Source organism: Arachis duranensis, chromosome 4 (assembly GCF_000817695.3).
Source record: "Arachis duranensis cultivar V14167 chromosome 4, aradu.V14167.gnm2.J7QH, whole genome shotgun sequence".
Classification (NCBI taxonomy): domain Eukaryota; kingdom Viridiplantae; phylum Streptophyta; class Magnoliopsida; order Fabales; family Fabaceae; genus Arachis; species Arachis duranensis.
The window spans coordinates 117,176,169-117,198,017 of NC_029775.3; the positions used below are offsets into that span (position 1 = coordinate 117,176,169).

The 21,849-nt window shown below is 35.1% G+C and overlaps 3 protein-coding genes and 1 pseudogene across 3 annotated transcripts; all 4 read right to left on the reverse strand.

The window, feature by feature from the left end:
• The window catches only part of LOC107486264 (rac-like GTP-binding protein RAC1), a 2,233-nt pseudogene extending 1,371 nt beyond the window's left edge, over window positions 1-862 (reverse strand).
• A 5,132-nt stretch (window positions 863-5,994) lies between these two features.
• Window positions 5,995-8,372, reverse strand: LOC107486640 (UDP-glycosyltransferase 83A1). The gene is made up of 2 exons (XM_016107198.3): window positions 7,114-8,372; window positions 5,995-6,948 (listed from the first exon to the last, which is right to left on the reverse strand). Exons 1-2 carry the CDS (start codon window positions 7,601-7,603, stop codon window positions 6,077-6,079), a joined length of 1,362 nt encoding a protein of 453 aa, XP_015962684.1. The 5' UTR covers window positions 7,604-8,372; the 3' UTR covers window positions 5,995-6,076.
• Window positions 8,373-10,260: 1,888 nt separating this feature from the next.
• LOC107486639 (UDP-glycosyltransferase 83A1) lies at window positions 10,261-12,075 on the reverse strand. Its single transcript, XM_016107197.3, has 2 exons — window positions 11,513-12,075; window positions 10,261-11,158 (listed from the first exon to the last, which is right to left on the reverse strand). Exons 1-2 carry the CDS (start codon window positions 12,000-12,002, stop codon window positions 10,284-10,286), a joined length of 1,365 nt encoding a protein of 454 aa, XP_015962683.1. The 5' UTR covers window positions 12,003-12,075; the 3' UTR covers window positions 10,261-10,283.
• A 968-nt stretch (window positions 12,076-13,043) lies between these two features.
• LOC107486637 (UDP-glycosyltransferase 83A1-like) lies at window positions 13,044-15,592 on the reverse strand. Its single transcript, XM_016107195.3, has 2 exons — window positions 15,057-15,592; window positions 13,044-14,060 (listed from the first exon to the last, which is right to left on the reverse strand). The coding sequence occupies exons 1-2, from the start codon at window positions 15,538-15,540 to the stop codon at window positions 13,180-13,182; spliced, it is 1,365 nt and encodes a 454-aa protein (XP_015962681.1). The 5' UTR covers window positions 15,541-15,592; the 3' UTR covers window positions 13,044-13,179.
• Window positions 15,593-21,849: the final 6,257 nt, after the last annotated feature.

Consider the following 21,849-nt stretch of genomic DNA (forward strand, 5'->3'; position numbering starts at 1 on the left):
AAAAAATAACAGCAATGACATTGGAATCCAGAATCTATTCCCCAACTTTCTAATAATGAAAGAAACACAGTATGAGTAAAAGCCAGCAATTAGTATGATAATAAGATGAAACTTCACAGGATCACGGAACTACTATCATGCTGAAGGTTATCAGGTAGATAAAAAGGGCATCAAACATCAAGAAGGTAAAGAAAGAACAAGAATCTAACCAAGTTTTGTTCCAACAAGAATAATTGGAACACCAGGAGCATAATGCCTCAACTCAGGAATCCACTGGAAAGGGAGAAAAAGAAAAAATTAGTCCAGAGTAGAGAGAAAAAAGAACAATAATAATAATAAGTATATACCAATCTTACTTTCTTGGCAACATTTTCATAGCTAGCCGTGCTTATGAGAGAGAATGCTAGCAGGAATACATCAGCTCCTCGATAGAGGTCTTAATCTATTGTAATCTTCTTGGCCTGTTCCAAAATAATTGAAAAAAAAAAGGATAAAATAGTGAATAGAAAAAAGACATACCCTGCAGTGCCATGTCCAGCATCTTCTTGACTCTCTCTGCTGAAAAATCCTCAACCAGCATAAGTAAATCCTTTCCAATAGCTTCCTCAACTGAAAGGCCTGTCAACTCAACAATCTTCGTGTTCCATCCATTGACCATCCCATCAACATTAATTGCCAAAATTGGCACTGATGCTGTTTCAATTAATCGAACCATCTCACTCGTCACTGCTTCTAGTTCTTGCATCCCTTCAATCTTCAAATCATTTAGTCTTGTATCAATAGATTGCGTGCTTATATCCATAATCTCATTATCTTTGAATGAATTTCTCGGTATTAGCTGCAATGAATGGATAGCATTCATTTCATAGTCCTTCTATGGTAAGCTCCTTCCCTTCACAACTTCAAGGAAAGCCTTGAATGATGATCTGGGACTCATCTTTGTAGGATCATCCCTGGAACTCAATATCTGCCTTTCATTCATTCTACTCTTGTTGGCCATACGGGAATAAGTTTGTTGAGTGGCAGAACCAGACATACAGGGAGAGGCGCCAGAAAGGGAGAGGCGCTGGACGACGACGGCTGGACGGGGCTCGACGATGGAGGGCGGAGGGGCATTCAAAGAACTTCCATAGAGGAGAAAGACGCAGCGTTTGCGCAGTTGAGTGGTTTAGCCCCTGTTGACTGGTTTAACCTTCCTTCTCCTTTAGGTTCTTTAAATTTCGCCGGTGGCTAGCTACTGAGATTAATGCAGTCAATTATTGTTAGGATTTTGCCGTTTTGGTGTACTTCAAAGGGGAGGGGGCACTAATGATATTAGGAGAAGATGAAGAACAGATTAATTTTTTATTTTTTTGATATGTTTTCCTTTGCTTCAAAGGGGGATGAATGATTAGGGGAATTGGAGAAGATGAAGAATGATTGATTTATGTTTTTTTTAATATGTTTTTATTTTGTTGTTTAAATTAATTGAAACTATAAAATTAGGATTAATTGAATTCTGAAATTTGATTGATTTAAAAGGGTATTTTTGTCTAATCAAATAAAGTAAGGATGTTTAAGACTTTTTATAAAATTAAATAAAAAATATATTTTTATTTTTATTTAATTAAAGGGTATATTAGTAAAAGTGGTGATATAATATATATTTAGATAAGAAAAAATTAAATGCTGACGTGGAAAATAAATTCCACGTGGCTTGTTACTACTTGTCCATATTTTAAACGTATCGGTACGTATAAATTTATCATCGTAACGTAGCAAACACCTAAAAATAAAGATTCATGTTACGTTTGAAACTGTTCGCCGTTTTTAATTCATTTTTGTTTTATTTATTTTTTTTAACTTTTATTTCCAATTATTTTTCTTTTGAATTTTGTGTAGCTGAAAATCTGGAGCATATTAAGAAAATTGGATGGACTGAGAAATTTAAAAAAATTGTAAAATGGGGCATTTTTTAGAATTATTGTAATTTGTAAACTACATTTTATCACGGTTTAATAATTTAGTTTAATTAACTAAGATTAAAAAAATAATTTGACACAAATAAATTTTTCCAATAACAATTGAACAAATTATAAAAAAATAATTAATTCTCTATTTATGAGAAAGTTAAATAAAAATTACTTAAAATATATTATATATTGATGGGTGATTCTAGTGTACACTTAATATTGTTAAAAGTGAAAACAATAATTCTAAGATCTTAAGAGAAAATTTAAGACGCATTAGGTCCAACACTAATTTTTTCAGATTACATTATTATGTACATTGACGAGGAAATATTATGATCATAAAAAAATCAAATAATAAAATCAAAATTTTAACTTTAACATAGCTCTGTAGATTTTGAATATGGATTTTGCTGGGTTATAAAGGCACACAGATTAAAACTTGGTATTAAAAATTTAAAATCTCTTTATGTTATTCATCAGCAACTATTATTCTTATTTAGAATTCTTCACACAATGTGAAGAATGAACAAAAAAAGGTGTCTAAGGAATTCTACTTTTTCTTCATGTATAAACCGACCCAAAATGATAAATTGACAATAGCTAGCTGGGTTCATTGAATTAACTTCAAACATGCATGAGTACTTCAAACTACAAAAAACATCATAGCAGAAAAAGGACATGCATTTATTTGGTTTCATTTATTGCAAAGGATCTATGTTCTCCTAATGCCATGAAATAATGGATACATATGCTTCCGTCAGCATAGTTAGCAACTCGACAAGCTTTATATTATTCATCATCATCACTAAATTCAAGTTCAGATGGAGAAAGAGAGAAGAAGGGTGCAAAATGATCATATATTCATATGAAGACTTCTAGTAGAATTATGAATTATTTGTACAGTTATTATGAGCAAAAACATTGTAGCAGTTATTATACAGTGTAACTTTTGCATTATACCAATGAATTATTCAAGTAAAACATAGCTAGTAATGTGTCATCAGTAACTAAACCAACAGTACATTAGCTGAATCATCAAATCATAAACTCTGTGACCAAGTTCATTGAATCAATCCTATCACTTATTAGCAGAGTCAAAGCACATCAGGTAATTAGCACCCTGATCTATCATTTGCCAGCATTATCCTTAGGGGGGTTTTGAATCTTTTTACCTTTATCCTTTGTTGCATTTTGTTCCTGCATTCATACAACCAAAACAGAAATACAGAATAAGAATATGTGCAAGACTTAACAATGTGAACCTCGTGATATAAAAAAAAAAAAAAAACACACACACACACACACACACTTGCCTGCATAGTATCTCCAAATTGTTCTATTCTAGCATCTGCACCATGAATAATCTCTGGATTTCCAGAATGATAACTTTCATGAATTACGTGGTCTTGTAGATCGTCCATGATTCTAAATTCTCGAAGAGCACGTCGTGCAGCGTCAAGTTCAATCTCATCCTCTTTCATCTGGTTTTCATAGTATCGTGTAATCCCGAAAGGGAGTCGAGTCCTCAGAGCTCTAAAATATAATGAGTTTGCTGCTTCTCCTAATTCAGGAACAGGATCATCCTCCTCCAAAGCCTGAAAAATTGATGTTAGGTTAAAAAAATCAAGCCTGTATCCATATATAATTATATATCCTATGATTGATTAATGCAAGACACATGAATAAAAGGAACCTTTAATTTTGGACTAATGCATTGTCATATTTTAAAGTTAATTGCACAAAACAAAGAAAATACATGAGTATTGATCATACTGAACATTCCTCAAAAGATAATATACTATTAAAAAAAATTTATGGTACCTTCATAGTCTCTGCATAACCAGGTAAGCTGTGCAAGGGGGTAGAACTACCAGCGGGCAGCTGCTCCAAGAGCACAAATTGTAATAATCTCATCAGAATCATATTTCTTTATTTCTCAAGATGATCAAGGTAATCAATTATGTTACAAATCAATAAAATTTTCTAACAATTTTCGCAGGAATAAGCATCACATCAATATATAACCGAAACCTTGATAATAGAACTAATAAATTATACCATATCACTTTATTACAATGTGAATTCAATTAAAAATGAACATTTGCAATTTGATTAGTTCAAGTTGTAGCATTCTTGACTTCAGATTTCAGAATAATATTTCTTTTATTTCTCAAGATGAGAATTTTTATACTAATATATTACAAACTCAACCAAATTCTAAGATGCTACAAATCTTTTCATACAGTCACAATTGCTGTATCTGCTATTTTCATCATGAAATTCTGAATTTGCGTGCATTGATAACAATCGCATCAATTTAACTGAAACCTAGTTAGCATAATCAATTTATCACATTACTTCAGCTCAACTAGTTTGTCACATTAGTTTTACAATGTGATTAGATAAAACAAAATTTAGAAGAAAGAAAGAAAAAACACATGCCTGCTTAGTATTAACAGAAGGTAGAGTACTAGCTTCAGATTCAGATTCAGTTACAGATTTCGAGAGTTCAGCCAGTTGCCTTGAATTCTCAAGCCTATGTTCAAGAGCAGCAACTTCAATCTCACCTTGCATGATTCTGTTGTAAATGTAATGTCTGACCTTAAAATAACCTTCAAGAATTGCTAACATTGCGTCCGCGCGTTTATGAGGTTCAACTTGCTTCAAAAATTAATATTGATCTAGGTAAGTAAGTAAGTAAGAAAAGTACTGTGTAGTATTTAATTGATCTTCATGTTATTTCGAATACAGAAACAGAATCTGTCTCTAGATTGCATAAAAAGAATGAAGAACATGAATTTGATCATAACATTGAAGAAGCATATATAGTGTGGTCCATATTAAAGAATAATTCACAGCTTACCATAACCATATCGCGCATTTCTGAACCACAAGTATCAAGATCTTTGAAATAGAGAGAGGCCATGCTTTCAGGTTTGATGCCAAGACTCGGATCGAGGCTTTCGAACAAACCTTCACCGTCTGGTGGTGGTGGTGGTAGCTCAGGTGGAGGGGGAGGTGGAGGTTCAGGTGGAGAAGCCATGTTTCCACTCCCAGCAAGAAGAAAGAAGAAAGTGAGACTAAGGAGAAAGAAGAAAGTGAGAAAGAAGAAAGCGAGATTAAGGAGTATTATGAAGTGATTATCGCTTCAATAACGGTGTGTTAAGAGGGTATATATAGACATGGCTTAGTTAGTTCCAGAGTCTAGCTTACTCTAACTAACTTGAGAAAGTCCAAAACAGATTCCAGTTTAATCGTAACTAACTCTCAACTGTGTGCCACGTCAGCATTGGAGTTCTTACTCCTTACAGTGCAATTTTCTAAAGGAATGAAATAGCTCTGAAGATTCTGTTACTGTTGATGTGATTATATTCTGTGAGAAGGTAGTTAGGAATATTGTGGATATGTGAATTTAGAGTGGCGGGAAAGTCGGTTACAGTGCCACGTCAGCATGGGGGGGGGGTTCTTGCTGGTCTCCTTCAAGCGTGTGAATAACGAATGAAAGACCACGCTTCCGTTAGTATTATATTTCACTCTTACAGTCTTATTTATTGTAATAATTTAAGAGTAAGCAATCCAAATATCCAATATTGTTATTACTATTCAAGTATTATTGGATTATGCAAAGGGAGTTAACCACTTAACTTAGTGGACTAATGCTTAAAAAAAAGTAATAATATCATCACTTCTTTGAAATTAGATTTTGCTGTTTGGATGCAATGATACGATTTGTTAACATATTTTATGTTCTGTTTTTGTTTCATTCACCATCGTATTCTTTAGCATACATTTCATCAATACAATAATTAATTATTTTGACACAACTACCCAAGATGAAAATACTTCACATATCCTGATATCAATAAACTTTTGTTTGCTTTGTAAGGATCGGAATATTAGCTCCAAGCCTCCAAGATCTTAGGAGAAAAAAGAGCATTAGTTCCCACATTTTTTGTTTAGATCACAGCATTACTATTTGTACTGAAGTGCAAATATTTAATAATCCATAGGATCATCACAAAATCAAATATTAAACTTAAAAACTTTTTATTTTAAGATAGCTGTGTTTTGATTAAAGTTTATACAAGTTGAGAAACATGCACACTGCAAGAAATTAAAATGGCCTATTCTTTGAGCCAGTCCATAAACTTGTTGAAGTTCTCAGAGGACTTCCCTCCTTCTACAATGCTATTCATTACCTTCTCCTTCATTTTCTTAGATCTTACCCTTATGTTTTGATCTCCAAGGAGTTGATCCACTTTCTTCTTTATTTCCCAACGTGATATGATCCCTTTTTCATCAAATTCAAAACCCAACCCCACCTTCCAAACATCACATATGTATGCCTTGTTATGAAGCTGGTCAGCAAAATATGGCCAGCACAAGAAGGGTACTCCATTAGACACACCTTCCATAACAGAGTTCCAACCACAGTGGCTAATGAAACAAGCTACGGCAGGGTGGCTTAACACCGAGTTTTGGGGTGCCCATTTAATAATCTTAGCTCTTGTACCTTGAAATTCTTCAATGCATGCAAGTTTGTTAATGCTGTTGGAATCTTCACGTACAACCCAAAGAAAAGGCTTATTGGCAAGTTCTAGTCCAAGGGCCAGTTCCTTGAGTTGCCAAGGGTCGAAAATCGCCAAGCTACCGAAGGCGACATAAATAACAGAACAAGGTGGTTGTTGGTTGAGCCAATTCAAACAAGAGAGGTCTTCCTCCCAGAATTGCCCCATTGATCTGTACTTAGCACTCTCAATCAATGGCCCTATTGGTAGGATTTTTGGGCAAACTGATATGGCTCCATGTTCAAGTTCATAAGTTGTGTTAGAGAGCCACCAATTTGTTAAATGTGAACATTGTGCCAACTTTACAATGTAATGATACAAATTCTTTTGTGTGATTGGGTCACCTATGCAGCACCAGGGCAAATAAGCTGTGTCCATAGTATGCATTTCTGGAGATACCTGAAATTTCCCTTTCCTGATAGGGAATCCTGCATCAACAAGAGAAAATATATAACAATATAAACTATAATTCTACATAAACAAATACAAATAAATTAACTTTGAGTTACATAAACTCTAATGAATCCTTAATCCAAAGTACCAAATCCAAATGAAAACAATCAAATTAACTGATCAAAGACATCCAAATTTACCATCACTATCAATAATTCCATCCTCAATGAGCTTTTGCATGTTATCTTCCATGGCAATAATAGCTGCTGACAAAGGGATGAAGAGAGCCCCCTTGATTCCTAGCTTCTGTACAACTTCCAAGGCCCATGCCATACTAGTATCAACAATTATGCAAGTGAGTCTCTTCCTTCCACCATCAAGAGAATTAATGTCCCTTATAACCTTCTCAAGAGCAAAAGGCATGGTTCTCATCATTGCCAAAGCTAAACCAACCAAGTCATTTCTATCTTCTTCAGGTCCTAACCCATCAGGGATTGAGATTAGTTCCACTTTTGACCCTTCAAGACTAACCTTCCCATTCATTGCACTCACCACTCTCTTATGGTTGAACTCAGTGTTGACAAAAGTAACTTTGCAGCCATGTTGTGCTAGTTTGTGAGACAAGTGCATTAGAGGGTTCACATGCCCTTGTGCTGGAAATGGAAGAACTAGAACATGCTTGAGGATCATGTTTATAATTTATGTAAAATAGTATTTGTTGGTTAAGGGAATGAAGTATCTACATATCTACTTAAATAGAAAGGTTTGGATTAAACAACTACAATTATTGAGGTGATTGGCTTGTTGTAACTTACAAGACAAAGTCAGAAAATACCAACATAGCTTTCATGATTGACTATTGATCAAAATACATAATCTGGGTACTAGAGATATTCTTCCACAAAATCATCTAAAATTTAATTAATGAAGGACTTAAGAAATTAAAAATATGATATTTATACAGAGTATAAGATATGTGACGCAAATGAGATACCAATACGTAACAGAAAAAAATAATAAGATACCAAGGAGAGGAATATTGTTAAAACAACCGGTTCGGTTAGATAGAAAAACCGCCTGAAATGAAAATCGGATTTGAATTCAAAAACCTGGCGAGGACCGGTGAACCGGCCGGTTCGTAAATTTTTATTGCTTTTTTTTAAAGCAAAAATGAGCAAGGAGCTGATCCGAGGCAGATCTGGTAGTTGAGCGAATGAAACGGAGGAGGCCAGGCGACGAGGTGGGGAGGCAGCACAGCAACACTGACGACGGCGAAGGGAGGAGGCAGAGCCGAGGGCGAGGGCGGCGAGGGAAAATGGGGGTTGAGAGGGTGAGATCCAACTGCGAAGACGAGGGGGAGAGGTGAGGACTGAGACGGAGACTTGAGAGAATGAAAGGCGAAGGTTAAGAGCCAGGGTCCAGGAGACCAGGACTCCACGCAACTGAACTTGTACCTATCAAGCATGACATCTTTTTTTATTCATCGTGTTCACGTATAGACTATAGACTCGTTTCGGACATCTTATATTTTATATATATATTATATTTTTATATTTTATAAAAATTTTAAAATTATGTGTCCATATATTTCGTACTATATCGTATCCCATATTTATATCAGTCTCAATGTTTATATATTATAAATTTGTATTGTTTTAGACTTTTAGGTTTAAGGCTTTTTATTTTTATATTTAATTTTTAGTATTAAAAGTGAATAATAAAAACTATTTGACTTAGTGACTATTTTTGTGTCTCATAGTCTAAGGATCCTTTCTAGTACATCAGAAGGTAGAAATTGAACAAAATACATGGAAGGAGGAGATTATCTAGCCTAAGATTTTAGGTCAAGTGAGCAATGCTACCTTTACTTGCAAAGTTGCAAGTCTAGCAGTCTACCTTTTCCGGTTCTATTTCGGCGAATTCAGTGGACCATTTCTTTTCTGTGAGCCTTATAGTTTTGCTATCCAGCATTGTTTTCATTTTTTTTAATTATTTTTCTCTTACTGGCCAAAAAAAAATATCTTTTCTCTTATTTCTTTCTAAAATTGGAAAATAAATAACAAATTATTACTCAAATATTAAATACAACAATTAATTTGTCTAGAATTACCTACTCACATAAGTAAAACAATATAATATAACCAGAAATAATATAATAATATACTAGGAAAAAAATTACAACAATAATAATATTTTTATAATAAAAGAGAAGTGACCACATCCAATCTAATCCTATATTAATTACAAACTTTACTTAAAAACTATACAATTAACAATTGCCAAATATCAATAAGCTAAGGCAGTCGAGCACTGCAACTAATTAACAATTTGGACAAGTGTATCTAACCTTGATTTGCCTTTTGACTTTTCAAATACCTATCTATGAGACTATAACCTGTAGGCTGTAGTCACTTAACTAAATTGAATTCATCAAAACACATTCTTCTCCTTCATGATTTTTCTATGCATCTTGACTAGCGATAAAATGCTTATCAATTTTAGCAAGTAATCTTATAATTTGTGAAGCTTTTAAAAATATTTATAATTATAATTCAACTTAAATTCTTCAATTTAATTATACATTATTGATAAGCTTTATTAAATTACATACTCTAATAAAAATAAAATAAAAATTTCAATATCTAATCCACATCGTGATAATAAGGTGAAAAGTGAATACTTACCTACAGTTTTTTAGGTGAAATCAATAGTTGAAAGTCTTTAGATAACAATTTAGTCAAACATATTAATCATCTAATGATTCTCAATTAATAACTTCACATGTGAGCCTTTGTGAAATAAGACTGCGTTTGTTTCTGAGAACAGGACATGACAAAATACTGAGAATGGACAAGACATTAATGGACAGAGACACAAAATTTTGTGTTCTTATATTCTGGTTGGTGATAAACTAAAATAAATTATAAAAATCTAATTTATTCTCATTTTTTTCAATAAAAAAATTTGAGATGAAAAATATAATAATAAAAAATATAATTATGAAAAATTAACAAAAATAATGAAAAAAATGAAAAATAAGTTGTGTCTCTTGTTAGTGTCCTGTGTTCTTCCTGTCAGGATGGACACAAAATACACTAATTCAGTGTCTCTGGACACATTATCTCTATCCATATCTCTTCTACCAAACATGATTTTGTGTCTCTGTGTAAATAAAGGCAGCCTAATAAACTTGAAAGTTCTGTATCAAGCTCAAATCATGTACTCTTTATTTTCCTTTCCTAGGTTGTCTACTTTCTTCAATGTATCAAATTTTCAGATAATGGAAAGCAAGAAAGTTTACTACAACTTAAGCCGAAAATAATAATAATAAAATAAAACTAAACAAAAAACAAAAAAAAACACATCAAATTTATTCTTTGAGCCACTTTGTAAACTTGTTGAAGTTTTCTGAAGACTGGCCACCTTCTGCAATGTTATTTATGATCATGTCCTTCATTTTCTGAGATCTAATCCTTATGTTTTGATCTCCAAGGAGTTGATCCACTTTCTTCTTTATTTCCCAACGTGATATGATCCCATTTTGATCCAAGTCAAACCCCAAACCCACCTTCCAAACATCACAAACATAATTCTTGTTGTATAGTTGGTCAGCATAATATGGCCAACACAAGAAAGGTGTTCCACTAGACACACCATCCATAGTAGAATTCCAACCACAATGACTTACAAAACAAGCTATAGCAGGGTGATTTAGTACTAATTGTTGTGGTGCCCATTTAAGAATTTTACCTTTAGTCCCTTGAAATTCACTTGGGTATGCAATTTGGGTTTTACTATTAGAATCTTCACGCACAACCCAAAGAAAAGGCATGTTGGTGAGTTCTAGTCCAAGGGCTAGTTCCTCGAATTGACGCGGGTCGAAAACAGTGAAGCTGCCAAAGGCAACATATATAACAGAACAAGGTGGTTGCTCATTTAGCCAGTTCAAGCAAGAGAGATCTTCTTCCCAGAATTGTCCGAGTGATCGAAACTCGGTGCTCTCCATAAGTGGACCTATTGGTAGGATCTTTGGACACAAAGATAATGCTGCTGGTTCAAGTTCACTTGTTGTGTTGGAAAGCCACCAATCTGTTAAATGTGAATGTTGCATCATCTTTGAAATGTAATAGTATATAGTCTTTTGAGATGTTAAGTCTCCAAAATTGTTGCACCATGGAGTATTATCTGTGTCCATGATAGGCATTTCCGGTGAGAGCTGAAATTTCCCTTTCTTAATTGGTAATCCTGCAGTAATTTAACAGTTTTATGCATTAATGCTGCTGTTCTGTATCATCATCTATTATAAAAAAGTGAACAACTGAGAAAATAAAAATAAGCATTAATGCATTCTTGCTTGATTCATTTTAAGGACATGTTAATTTGTGCATCTACAACATCGTTTAAACTAAAATCAGTTTCATTTCCAATTTTATTCTCAATCTTCTATAGATTCTATGAAGTTTAGCATGAGTAGTTTTTGGGATTTATCCGAAATAGTAAAGTTGAGTAAAGAGTGAAGATTATAACTAATCTTTTAAAAAAGTTATGTATTATATTGCACATAATGTCATTATTTTTTCTAATTACCATAACTCTTACCATTGGCATCCATGATTCCATCATCAATGAGCTTTTGCATATTGTCTTGCAGGGCAAAAACTGCTGCAGAAGAAGGGTTGATGAGAGCACCTTTGATTCCAAGCTTGTGTGCAATTTCCAAAGCCCATGCCATATTCAAATCAGAAACTATGGCAGTGACTCTATTACTCCCACCATCAATAGAATCAATGTCCCTTATGAGATTCTCAAGAGCACAAGGCATGGTTCTCAATATAGCCAAAGCTAAAGCAGGCAAGTCATTCCTATCTTCTTCAGGTCCTAACCCATCAGGGATTGAGGCTAATTCCACTTTTGACCCTTCAAGATTAACATTCTTATTCATTGCAGTAAGCACTCTCTTGTGGATGAACTCAGTGTTGACAAAGGTAACTTTGCAGCCATGTTGAACTAGTTTGTGTGATAAGTGCATTAGAGGGTTCACATGCCCTTGTGCTGGAAATGGAATAACTAGAACATGTTTGAGGTTCATCTTTTCTGGTGTTTTTGGTTTAGGACTTTAGGGTAAAGAAATTGTGTGACCAATTATTGTTATTGGTCTTATGAATTCATCAATAACTAACCTTATCTTATATAATATAGCAAGTCAAAGGTATATTGCAATTACAAAAAAAAAAGGGTTTATTAATAAAATTTTAAATATAAATGATCACATCAAACTCATTTAAAATTTATTTGTTACTCTATTTTTATGTCCGAATCAAACAATCCATAAGAAATAACAAGAAGAAAAGTTTGGATCAAACACCGTAATAAAATGAATCTATTTGGGATTTGCCGCCTTTAAATTAAAGGAAAAGCCAGAGCTTGCAGTGATGGGCAAGTAATGTTGACGAGCTGACATGTTTGACTTACTGCTACTATTTTTGTTTTTTATTTTCTAGTTGTTCCTTTTTTAATTGAAATTAAACAATAGTAGATATGTTATGTCTTAAAAACAAAAGTAAATTTAAATTTGACATTTCTTTAGTTACCCTTTGTTTGTTTATATATATATTACTCATGTTAGTATCACTTTTGTAGATTTCATGGTTAAGATTCAATTAAAAAATGTAGAATTAAAATTTTGTGAGCGATTAAAATTGATTTAATGATATATATGACGCATTTTTTGCCAATAAATAAAAATAAATAAAATCGTCATACACTTAGTTTTAGAGTTAACGGAAACAAAACCTCATTCAACCAATATTTGTTAGGTTTGACTATTTATTGGTATGCAGCAGACCACTATTTGATTGGTTGATTTATTTATATATTTTTTTTAAAATATGAATAAAAAAATAAATAAGTCTTTAATTTCTTAATTTGAAGATATATAAATTTTTCACTAATTAAAAATACAAAAAGTTCACAACTTTCTAAAATACGAGATATTTAAGTTTTTCCGTCCAAAATATATAAGGACAAATCGGTTTTACGATGGAACTTAAATATCTTGTGTTTTAAAAAGTAAGAGAAATTTTGTATTTTGAATTCATTGAAGACTTTATTTATTTTTGAAATAAAAAAATAAAAAACTTATTTACTCTAAAGATAAAAAGAAAAATGGAACACATTGAATTCTAAGTATCTTGATCATAGATGTGTCAATTTTGAACCAGGAGACACAAAAAATTTCACAAGTACAAGAAGAATATTCTCATTCTTTATTCATTGAGCCACTCCACAAACTTGTTCAAGTTCTGTGTAGATTTGCCATCTTTTGCAGTGTTATTCATAATCATATCCTTCAATTTCTTCGACCTTCCCTTAATATCTTCATCTCCAAAGAGTTGTTCCACTTTCTTGTTTATCTCCCAACGTGATATAATCCCTTTCTCATCTTCATCAAATCCCAAACCCACCTTCCAAACATCACAAATGTAAGTTTTGTCTACTAATTGATCAGCAAAATATGGCCAGCACAAAAAAGGTACACCATTGGACACACCATCTATAGTGGAATTCCAACCACAATGACTAATAAAACAAGCTATAGCAGGGTGTTTTAGCACCATTTGTTGGGGTGCCCATTTGACAATTTTACCCTTAGTGCATTTAAATTCATCAGGGTACTTATGATTTGTAACACTATTATTGAAATCTTCACGCACAACCCATAAAAAAGGTCTATTAGTAAGTTCAAGTCCAAGTGCTAGTTCTTTGAATTGGGTCGGGTCAAAAACAGTGATGCTACCAAATGCAACATATATAACAGAACATGGTGGTTGTTGATTGAGCCAATTCAAACAAGAAAAGTCTTCTTCCCAAAATTGTCCTAATGATCTAACATCTGCACTAGTCTCCTTCAAGAATGGTCCTATTGGTAGGATATTTGGACATAAGGATAAGGCTCCATGTTCAAGTTCATTGGTTGTGTTGGAAAGCCACCAAGTTGTTAAATGTGACCATTTTAAAGTCTTAATAAGGTAATGATATACAAGCTTTTGCAAAGCTAAGTCACCAATGCAAGACCAAGGCAAACAAGCTATGTTCATATTAGGCATTTCTGGAGATAACTGAAATCTCCCTTTCCTAATAGGGAATCCTGCCATCAAGAAGTGTCATGGTGTTACATAGTCAGAAAAATATAGTAAAAAATTATTATTATTATTATTATTATTATTATTATTAGAATATTAGAGAGCTAACTTTTTTAACCATTTTTTAAAAATTATTTTATTTTATTTTAAATGTTAAATCCTAAATCACAAACTCTTAATCTTAAATTCTAAATTTTAAAATTTTAAAATTAAAAAAATTAACTAATATTAATTAACTAAAGAATATTTTTTATATTTATTTATAGTTCGTTGTTTTACTCAAATTACACTCGTGTTTCTCATTGCAAGACTAATCCAATTAATGTTTACTCTTTTGTGTATTTTTGCAAAATAAAGATTTAATTAAAAAAATAAATATTATTTTCGGTCCTTAATAATTTATTTTAAAGACAAAACACACTTTCACAATTCAAAATTTTTTTAACCGATCTTCAATTACAATTAACTGGTTTAAACAGGTCTTGCTATTGGATTAAGGGATTCCTGACACATGAGCAAGTAATAACTGTTTACAAAGACGGCTGCTCAGATCAATTACTTAGATTGTTTGGACCAATTAGAAATTTTGGAATTATAGATGGAAGTTTTGTCCTTCGAACAAATAATTAAGAACCAAAATTTTATTTAAGATTAAGGACTAACACGAGTTACATATGTCAAATTGGGAGACACATTAAGTAAATTAAAATTTTAAAAACTAAATTAAAACACACATATAATTTGAGAGATCAAATTGAATATTAACACAAAGGGTTAATTCTAATTAAGCACAATCCTTTTAAAATACATAAATGTCCCGAGGTATCATCACCTAGTATAGATAAATTCTCCTAATTTTCAATGTTAGATGAACGAACACATTAGCCGAAAAAAAAAAAGAGTGATTTTTGAAAAATGTTGCTGCAGTAAAATTCATAAGTAAAAATATATTTACAGCAAATTCAATTTAACAAGTAAATTTGCAGTATTTAATTTCTTACCATCATCAGGGTCTATAATTCCTTCTTCAATGAGTTTTGGGAAGTTATTGACCAAGGCAACAGTAGCTGCTGATGTAGGTGTGAAAACAGCACCTTTGATTCCAAGCTTTTGTCCAATTTCCAAGGCCCATGACACATATGTGTCACAAACTATGCAAGTAATTCTGTTATTCCCACCATCCATGGAATTAATGTCTCTTATGAGCTTCTCAAGAGCACTAGGCATGGTTCTCAGCGTTGCTGAAATCAAACTACCAGAGTCATTTCTATCTTCTTCAGGTCCTAGCCCATCAGGGATTGACACTAGTTCCATTTTTGAACCTTCAAGATTCTTGATTGCATTAAGGACTCTCTTGTGGTTGAAGTCAGAGTTGACAAAGGTAACTTTGCAGCCATGTTGAACTAGTTTGTGTGATAAGTGTATTAGAGGGTTCACATGGCCTTGTGCTGGAAATGGCAGAACTAGAACATGTTTCAGACCCATCTTTGTGAAGAATTTTTGTGTGGCTAAGAGAAACTAGAAATCCTAAGTGATGGGAATCTAGAAATGTTAAGTAATGTTTGAGGATGATTTAATTTATAAAAGAGTACTAGGAGCCAGTAAATTTTGTAATTTATAACTTAATTAATTATTATTGGTATTTTTAATAATGTAAAATTATATCTAATAATTTGAGATTATTCACTTTTTTTTGTTAAATATTAATCAAATTTTAATAAAAATACTGATCTCTAAACTTTTTGTAATTTATATATAGGAAACTAAAAATGTTTTTTTCACATGTACATCATGTTCTTGGGCTCATTTTCTCTTTCCTCTTTAATTTGATAAAAATTTTACAAAAATGATTTAGAGCAGTAATTCATTCTCATAATTTTCCTCCTAACTTCTAATAAATAAAAAAAATAATTTTTTATCTTCTTGATGTTTTTAAAAAATAATATATATACATAAAAAAACATCTTTTTATAATGAAATCATACTTAAATTTTTGTCAACTAATTGTTATTTGTTAGTTAATTAAAAAAAGTGATTTATTTTAATAATAATAAATAATAATTTTGAGAAGAGAAAAAGGACTAATACATGAATAGTAATTGCACGTTGCTCTCATTTTGCACTGCCAGTCATAATTGAAATGCTTTGTTAAATTCAAAAGTTTTGAAATTAGAGTGATCATTAGTCATTACTCATTACTTACTCATTAAGTAGTTCGATGACAATGTCTAGAGAGCTCAAATTAGACCACCGAGATAGAAAGAAGCAAATTTAAAACTGGTTTCTCTGAGTGAACACTTTTTATTTTTCATTTTATATTAAAATAATTGATAAAAAATAAAAAATCATAAATATTGTTTATTTATATCATAAATATTTTTAAAATATCAATATTTTAATAATTTTAATCGTCAATTTTAATTAATATATGTTATATATTTTTAATTAAAATTAATGACTAAAATTATTAAAATATTAATATTCTAAAAATATTTAAAATTTAGAAAAAAGACATATAGGTTCCTGACTTTTTAAATTTTTGACAAATACATCCCTGACAAAATTTAAATACAAAAAAATCCCTGACTTTAACAAACGGAGGACAATTTAGTCCTTCCATCTATTTGCCTCTCATACACCAAACGGAACTGGCTGACATGGCTGAAACGGCGTCCAGGTGTCCGTTACAGTGCCACGCTGGAAGGAAAATAAAGTTCGAAGGACAAATAAGTCCTTAACGTCATTTTACAAATAAAGTTCGAAGGACAAATAGGTCCTTGAGAATTTTTTTTTTCAAAATTAATTAACTCCTTTCCTAAATTCTCTCATTTACCTCTCTCCATTTTTATATTTCTCTCTACTATTTTTACTCTATATATAATTATATTTTATATTAGTAATTTGACAAATCAAAATATGTCATTTGATATTTTTTTACAATTAAAATATTTTAAATGTAAAAGTATATACATTAAATTATTTTAAATTTTAGATAACGAATGTTAAAATTAATTATTAATAAAAAATTAGACTTTTTCATATAAAAATAATAACTAAAAATCTTGTTCATACCCTGGCCCAATAATAAAGGCCCAGGTCCAAAAGAAAGGCTTAGTCCAGAGGATTGAGCCTTGCTGAGCATCGACCTTCGTGCTAAGAAGTCGGTGTTGACTACGATTTGTCCTAAAGAAGTCGGGCGCGAGATTAGCTGGCAGATAAACACTCATTCAAATGAGTAACCGCCCCTAAAATCTCTCTAACCGCTTCATCAAGCCATATCTTAACCTCCCTAAGATAATGGGACGGTTAACACCCTAAAGATATGGCACTACTCCAACGGTGGTTATTGGCTCACCACTATAAATACACTGACACCCCTCAGGTATCTCTAAGTCCAATACTCTCTAGACCTGCTCACACTCTTGCTAACTTAGGCATCGGAGTGTCTTTGCAGGTACCACCCCCCTCTCCTCGCACAAACAAGTCGGACGGAGCCTCCCGAGTTGCAGATCCATTCGGAGTCCTCCTCCTTCATACATTTGGACCAGCCAACGCCATCCATTCTATTAATCTCCGGTTACCCACCGTAACATTGGCGCCGTTGCCGGGGACCCGAGAGATCATCCACCGATGGCGGACAGATCCCATGAAAAAGGTCATGTGGAGACAGATTCTGAGCAAGAGAATCTGGACACAGGCAATAACGATGTGGACCTCACCCTCCATCAGGAAATTGACAATCAGCACAGAGAAGGCACCTCCGGAGTAAAAAACTCGAAGGTAAACTCCTCAGAAGGACGCGAGTTAGAAAAAGAAGGACCATCCCATGTAACTGAACTCATGGGATTAGTCCACAGCCGCCTGGAACAGTTAGAACAAGAACGGGAGCGACAAAAGGAAACGGAAAAGAGCCTAAAAGAGGAGATAGAACGACGAAAAGAGTTAGAAATAAAACTCTTAAAGTTAGAATCCTCCCTCAAAGGTCGTAACTCCCGTGAGGAACAAGAAGAGCCGCCCTTGGGTGGGGAGGATCCTTTCAGCGAAGACATAATGAGAGCGAAAGTTCCGAGGAACTTCAAAAGCCCTGATATGGACCTCTACGACGGAACCACGGATCCAAAGCATCACCTGAGCAACTTCAAAAGTCGGATGTACCTAGCCGATGCTTCCGACGCTACGCGATGCAAAGCCTTTCCGACCACTCTATCGAAAGCAGCGATAAAGTGGTTCGATAGCCTCCCTCCGAGGTCGGTTACTAGTTTTGAAGACCTCTCAAGGAAGTTTTTGATGAGGTTCTCAATCCAGAAGGACAAAGTGAAACATGCACCGAGCCTCCTGGGAATAAAACAGGAGGTCGGAGAATCTTTACGAGCCTATATGGAAAGGTTCAACAAAGCATGTTTGGAGATTCAAGACCTGCCCACAGAGGCAGTCATAATGGGGTTAGTCAATGGACTCAGAGAAGGTCCCTTCTCGCAGTCCGTATCTAAAAGACACCCCGTTTCTCTAAGTGATGTACAGGAAAGAGCTGAAAAGTACATTAATATGGAGGAAAATGCCACATTGAGAGACCTGAGTTGGCGACCTGGGCCCCCTCCCTCAGCAAAAGAGAGGGAAAGGGAAACCAAGAAAAAGGAAGAACTCGGTCTCGAGAGACCAAGAAAATATCACTCTTATACTCCTCTGAAAGTTTCTATAGTGGATGTATACAGAGAGATTTGTAACACTGAAAGACTGCCACCCCCAAGACCCATTAAAAACAAAAAAGGGGGGAGCCGCAGCGATTACTGCGAGTACCATAAAATATATTGTCACTCCACAAACGACTGTTACGATCTTAAAAATGTGATAGAAAAGCTGGCTAGAGAAGGTCGGCTTGATAGATATCTCATAGAAAGGTCGGACGGTCATGGAAAGAGAAAGCGAGACGATATGGATAGAAGAGACCCACCACCGCAGACACCAGAGAGACATATCCATATGATCTCAGGAGGGTTTGCGGGAGGGGGACTTACCAAATCCTCTCGCAAAAGACACCTCAAAAGAGTCTACCAGGTCGGGGAAGAGTCACCCGACCTCCCTACCATTTCATTCACAAAAGAAGATGGGCAAGGAATAATCCGTGGACACGATGATCCAGTAGTAATAACTATGATCCTAGCAAATGCCCATCTCCACAGAACCCTAGTAGACCAAGGAAGCTCGGCAGACATTCTTTTTAAGCCCGCTTTTGACAAGCTAGGGTTAGATGAGAAAGAATTAAGAGCCTACCCCGACACCCTATACGGATTAGGGGACACGCCAATAAAACCACTAGGATTTTTGCCCCTTTACACCACTTTTGGAAAAGGGAAAAAATCAAAGACTCTGAGTATAGACTTCATAGTCATTGATGTGGGGTCAGCATATAATGCTTTAATCAGCAGAGCTACCCTTAATCGGCTCGGAGCAGTGGTATCCACTCCCCACCTCTGCATGAAATTCCCGACCTCATCGGGAATAGCAACGGTAAGGGGAGACCAAAAATTGGCGAGGAAATGCTACAATGAAAGCCTAAATCTGAGAGGAAGGGGCAGAGAAGTTCACACAATAGAGCTCGGTGGCACAAGGGCCAGAGAAGAGCTGCGACCACAACCGGGAGGAAAAACCGAGGAGATATAGGTCGGTAAAGAGGAAGGGAAAAATACTCATATAGGAGCCAACCTGGGGGAAACCCTAAAACAAAAATTGACCGAGCTCCTAAGAGATAATTCCGACCTCTTCGCCTGGAAGGCCTCTGACATGCCAGGGATAGACACGGAACTCATGTCCCACAAGCTCTCGGTTTATCCAGGATCCCGACCTGTACAACAGAGAAGATGCAAGCTCGGTCCAGAACGAGCCCTAATAGTAGAAGAGCAAGTGCAAGCGCTCCTGGAAGCTGGCTTCATCAGAGAAGTCAAGTACCCAACATGGCTAGCCAATGTAGTGCTAGTCAAAAAACAGAATGGCAAGTGGAGAATGTGTGTCGACTATACCGACTTAAATAAGGCGTGTCCCAAGGACCCTTATCCCCTACCAAGTATTGATACCCTAGTGGACTCCAGCTCGGGGTACCAGTACTTATCATTTATGGACGCCTACTCGGGATATAATCAAATCCCGATGTATGAGCCAGACCAGGAGAAAACATCATTCATCACACGCAGAGCTAATTTCTGCTACGTGGTCATGCCATTCGGATTGAAGAATGCAGGAGCCACATATCAAAGGTTGATGAATAAAGTGTTTTCCCCTCACCTAGGGACCCTAATGGAAGTATACGTCGACGACATGTTGGTAAAAACCAAGGAGGAAATCGACGGGATGAGACTAAATCCCGCAAAATGCGCCTTCGCGGTGGAAGCAGGAAAGTTTCTAGGGTTTATGCTAACACAAAGAGGGATTGAAGCCAATCCCGATAAGTGTAGAGCCATCCTAGAAATGAAAAGTCCGACTTGTGTGAGAGAAGTCCAGCAGCTCAATGGCCGACTTGCAGCCCTCTCCAGATTTTTTGCAGGATCGGCACTAAAATCCCTTCCTCTGTTCTCCTTATTGAGAAAGGGATGTCAGTTTGAATGGACTTCGGAATGCGAGGAGGCGTTCCAAGAGTTCAAAAAGTTTTTAAGCCAACCTCCTATTCTGACCCGACCAGTATCTGGAAAAGACCTCGTCCTGTACTTATCCGTAGCAGACAAGGCTGTCTCATCAGCCCTAATAAGAGAAGATGAGGTCGGACAACATCCAGTTTATTTCATCAGTAAAGTCCTACAGGGCCCTGAGCTAAGGTACCACAAACTAGAGAAGTTTGCCTACTCCTTAGTGATAGCCTCACGGAGGCTACGACCTTACTTTCAGGCTCACACAATAAGAGTCCGTACGAACCAACCCATGAAGCAAATCCTCCAAAAGACGAATGTTGCAGGGAGAATAGTTCAATGGGCAATAGAGCTCTCTGAGTTTGACTTAAGATATGAAACTCGGACAGCAATTAAAGCCCAGTGCCTCGCCGACTTCGTTGCAGAATACGCAGGGGATCAGGAGGAAAAACCGACTACATGGGAACTCTATGTAGACGGATCCTCCAATAAAACAGGAAGCAGCACAGGCATAATATTGGTAGATGAAAGAGGAACCCAGATAGAGGTTTCCCTAAAATTTGAATTTCCAGCTTCAAATAATCAGGCAGAATATGAAGCCTTAATTGCCGGATTGAAATTGGCAGAAGAAGTCGGTGCTACAAAGGTGATGATATATAGTGACTCACAAGTGGTGACCTCCCAGATAAGTGGAGAGTATCAGGCAAAGGACCCAAACATGAAGAGGTACTTGGACAAAACTCTGGAGCACCTTGGGCATTTTGCAGAAACCGAGGTTAAACACATAACTCGGGATTTAAACAGCAGAGCAGACGCCCTGTCCAAGTTAGCAAGTACCAAACCGGGAGGGAACAACAGAAGCCTGATTCAAGAAACCCTCCAGGAACCCTCAGTAGCAAAAATAGAAGACAAACAAGAAGTACTTGAGGTAGTCGATTTAAACCTCGGATGGATGAACCCTTTAGTCGAATACATGAAATTCGACATCCTCCCTAAAGAGGAGAAAGAAGCTAAAAAGATCCGAAGGGAGGCACAACACTACACCTTGGTGAGAAATATCCTCTACAGAAGGGGGATATCGACACCATTGTTAAAGTGTGTACCGACCTCAAGAACCCCCGAGGTATTTGAGGAAGTACATAATGGGATCTGCGGAAATCATCTCGGAGCAAGGTCA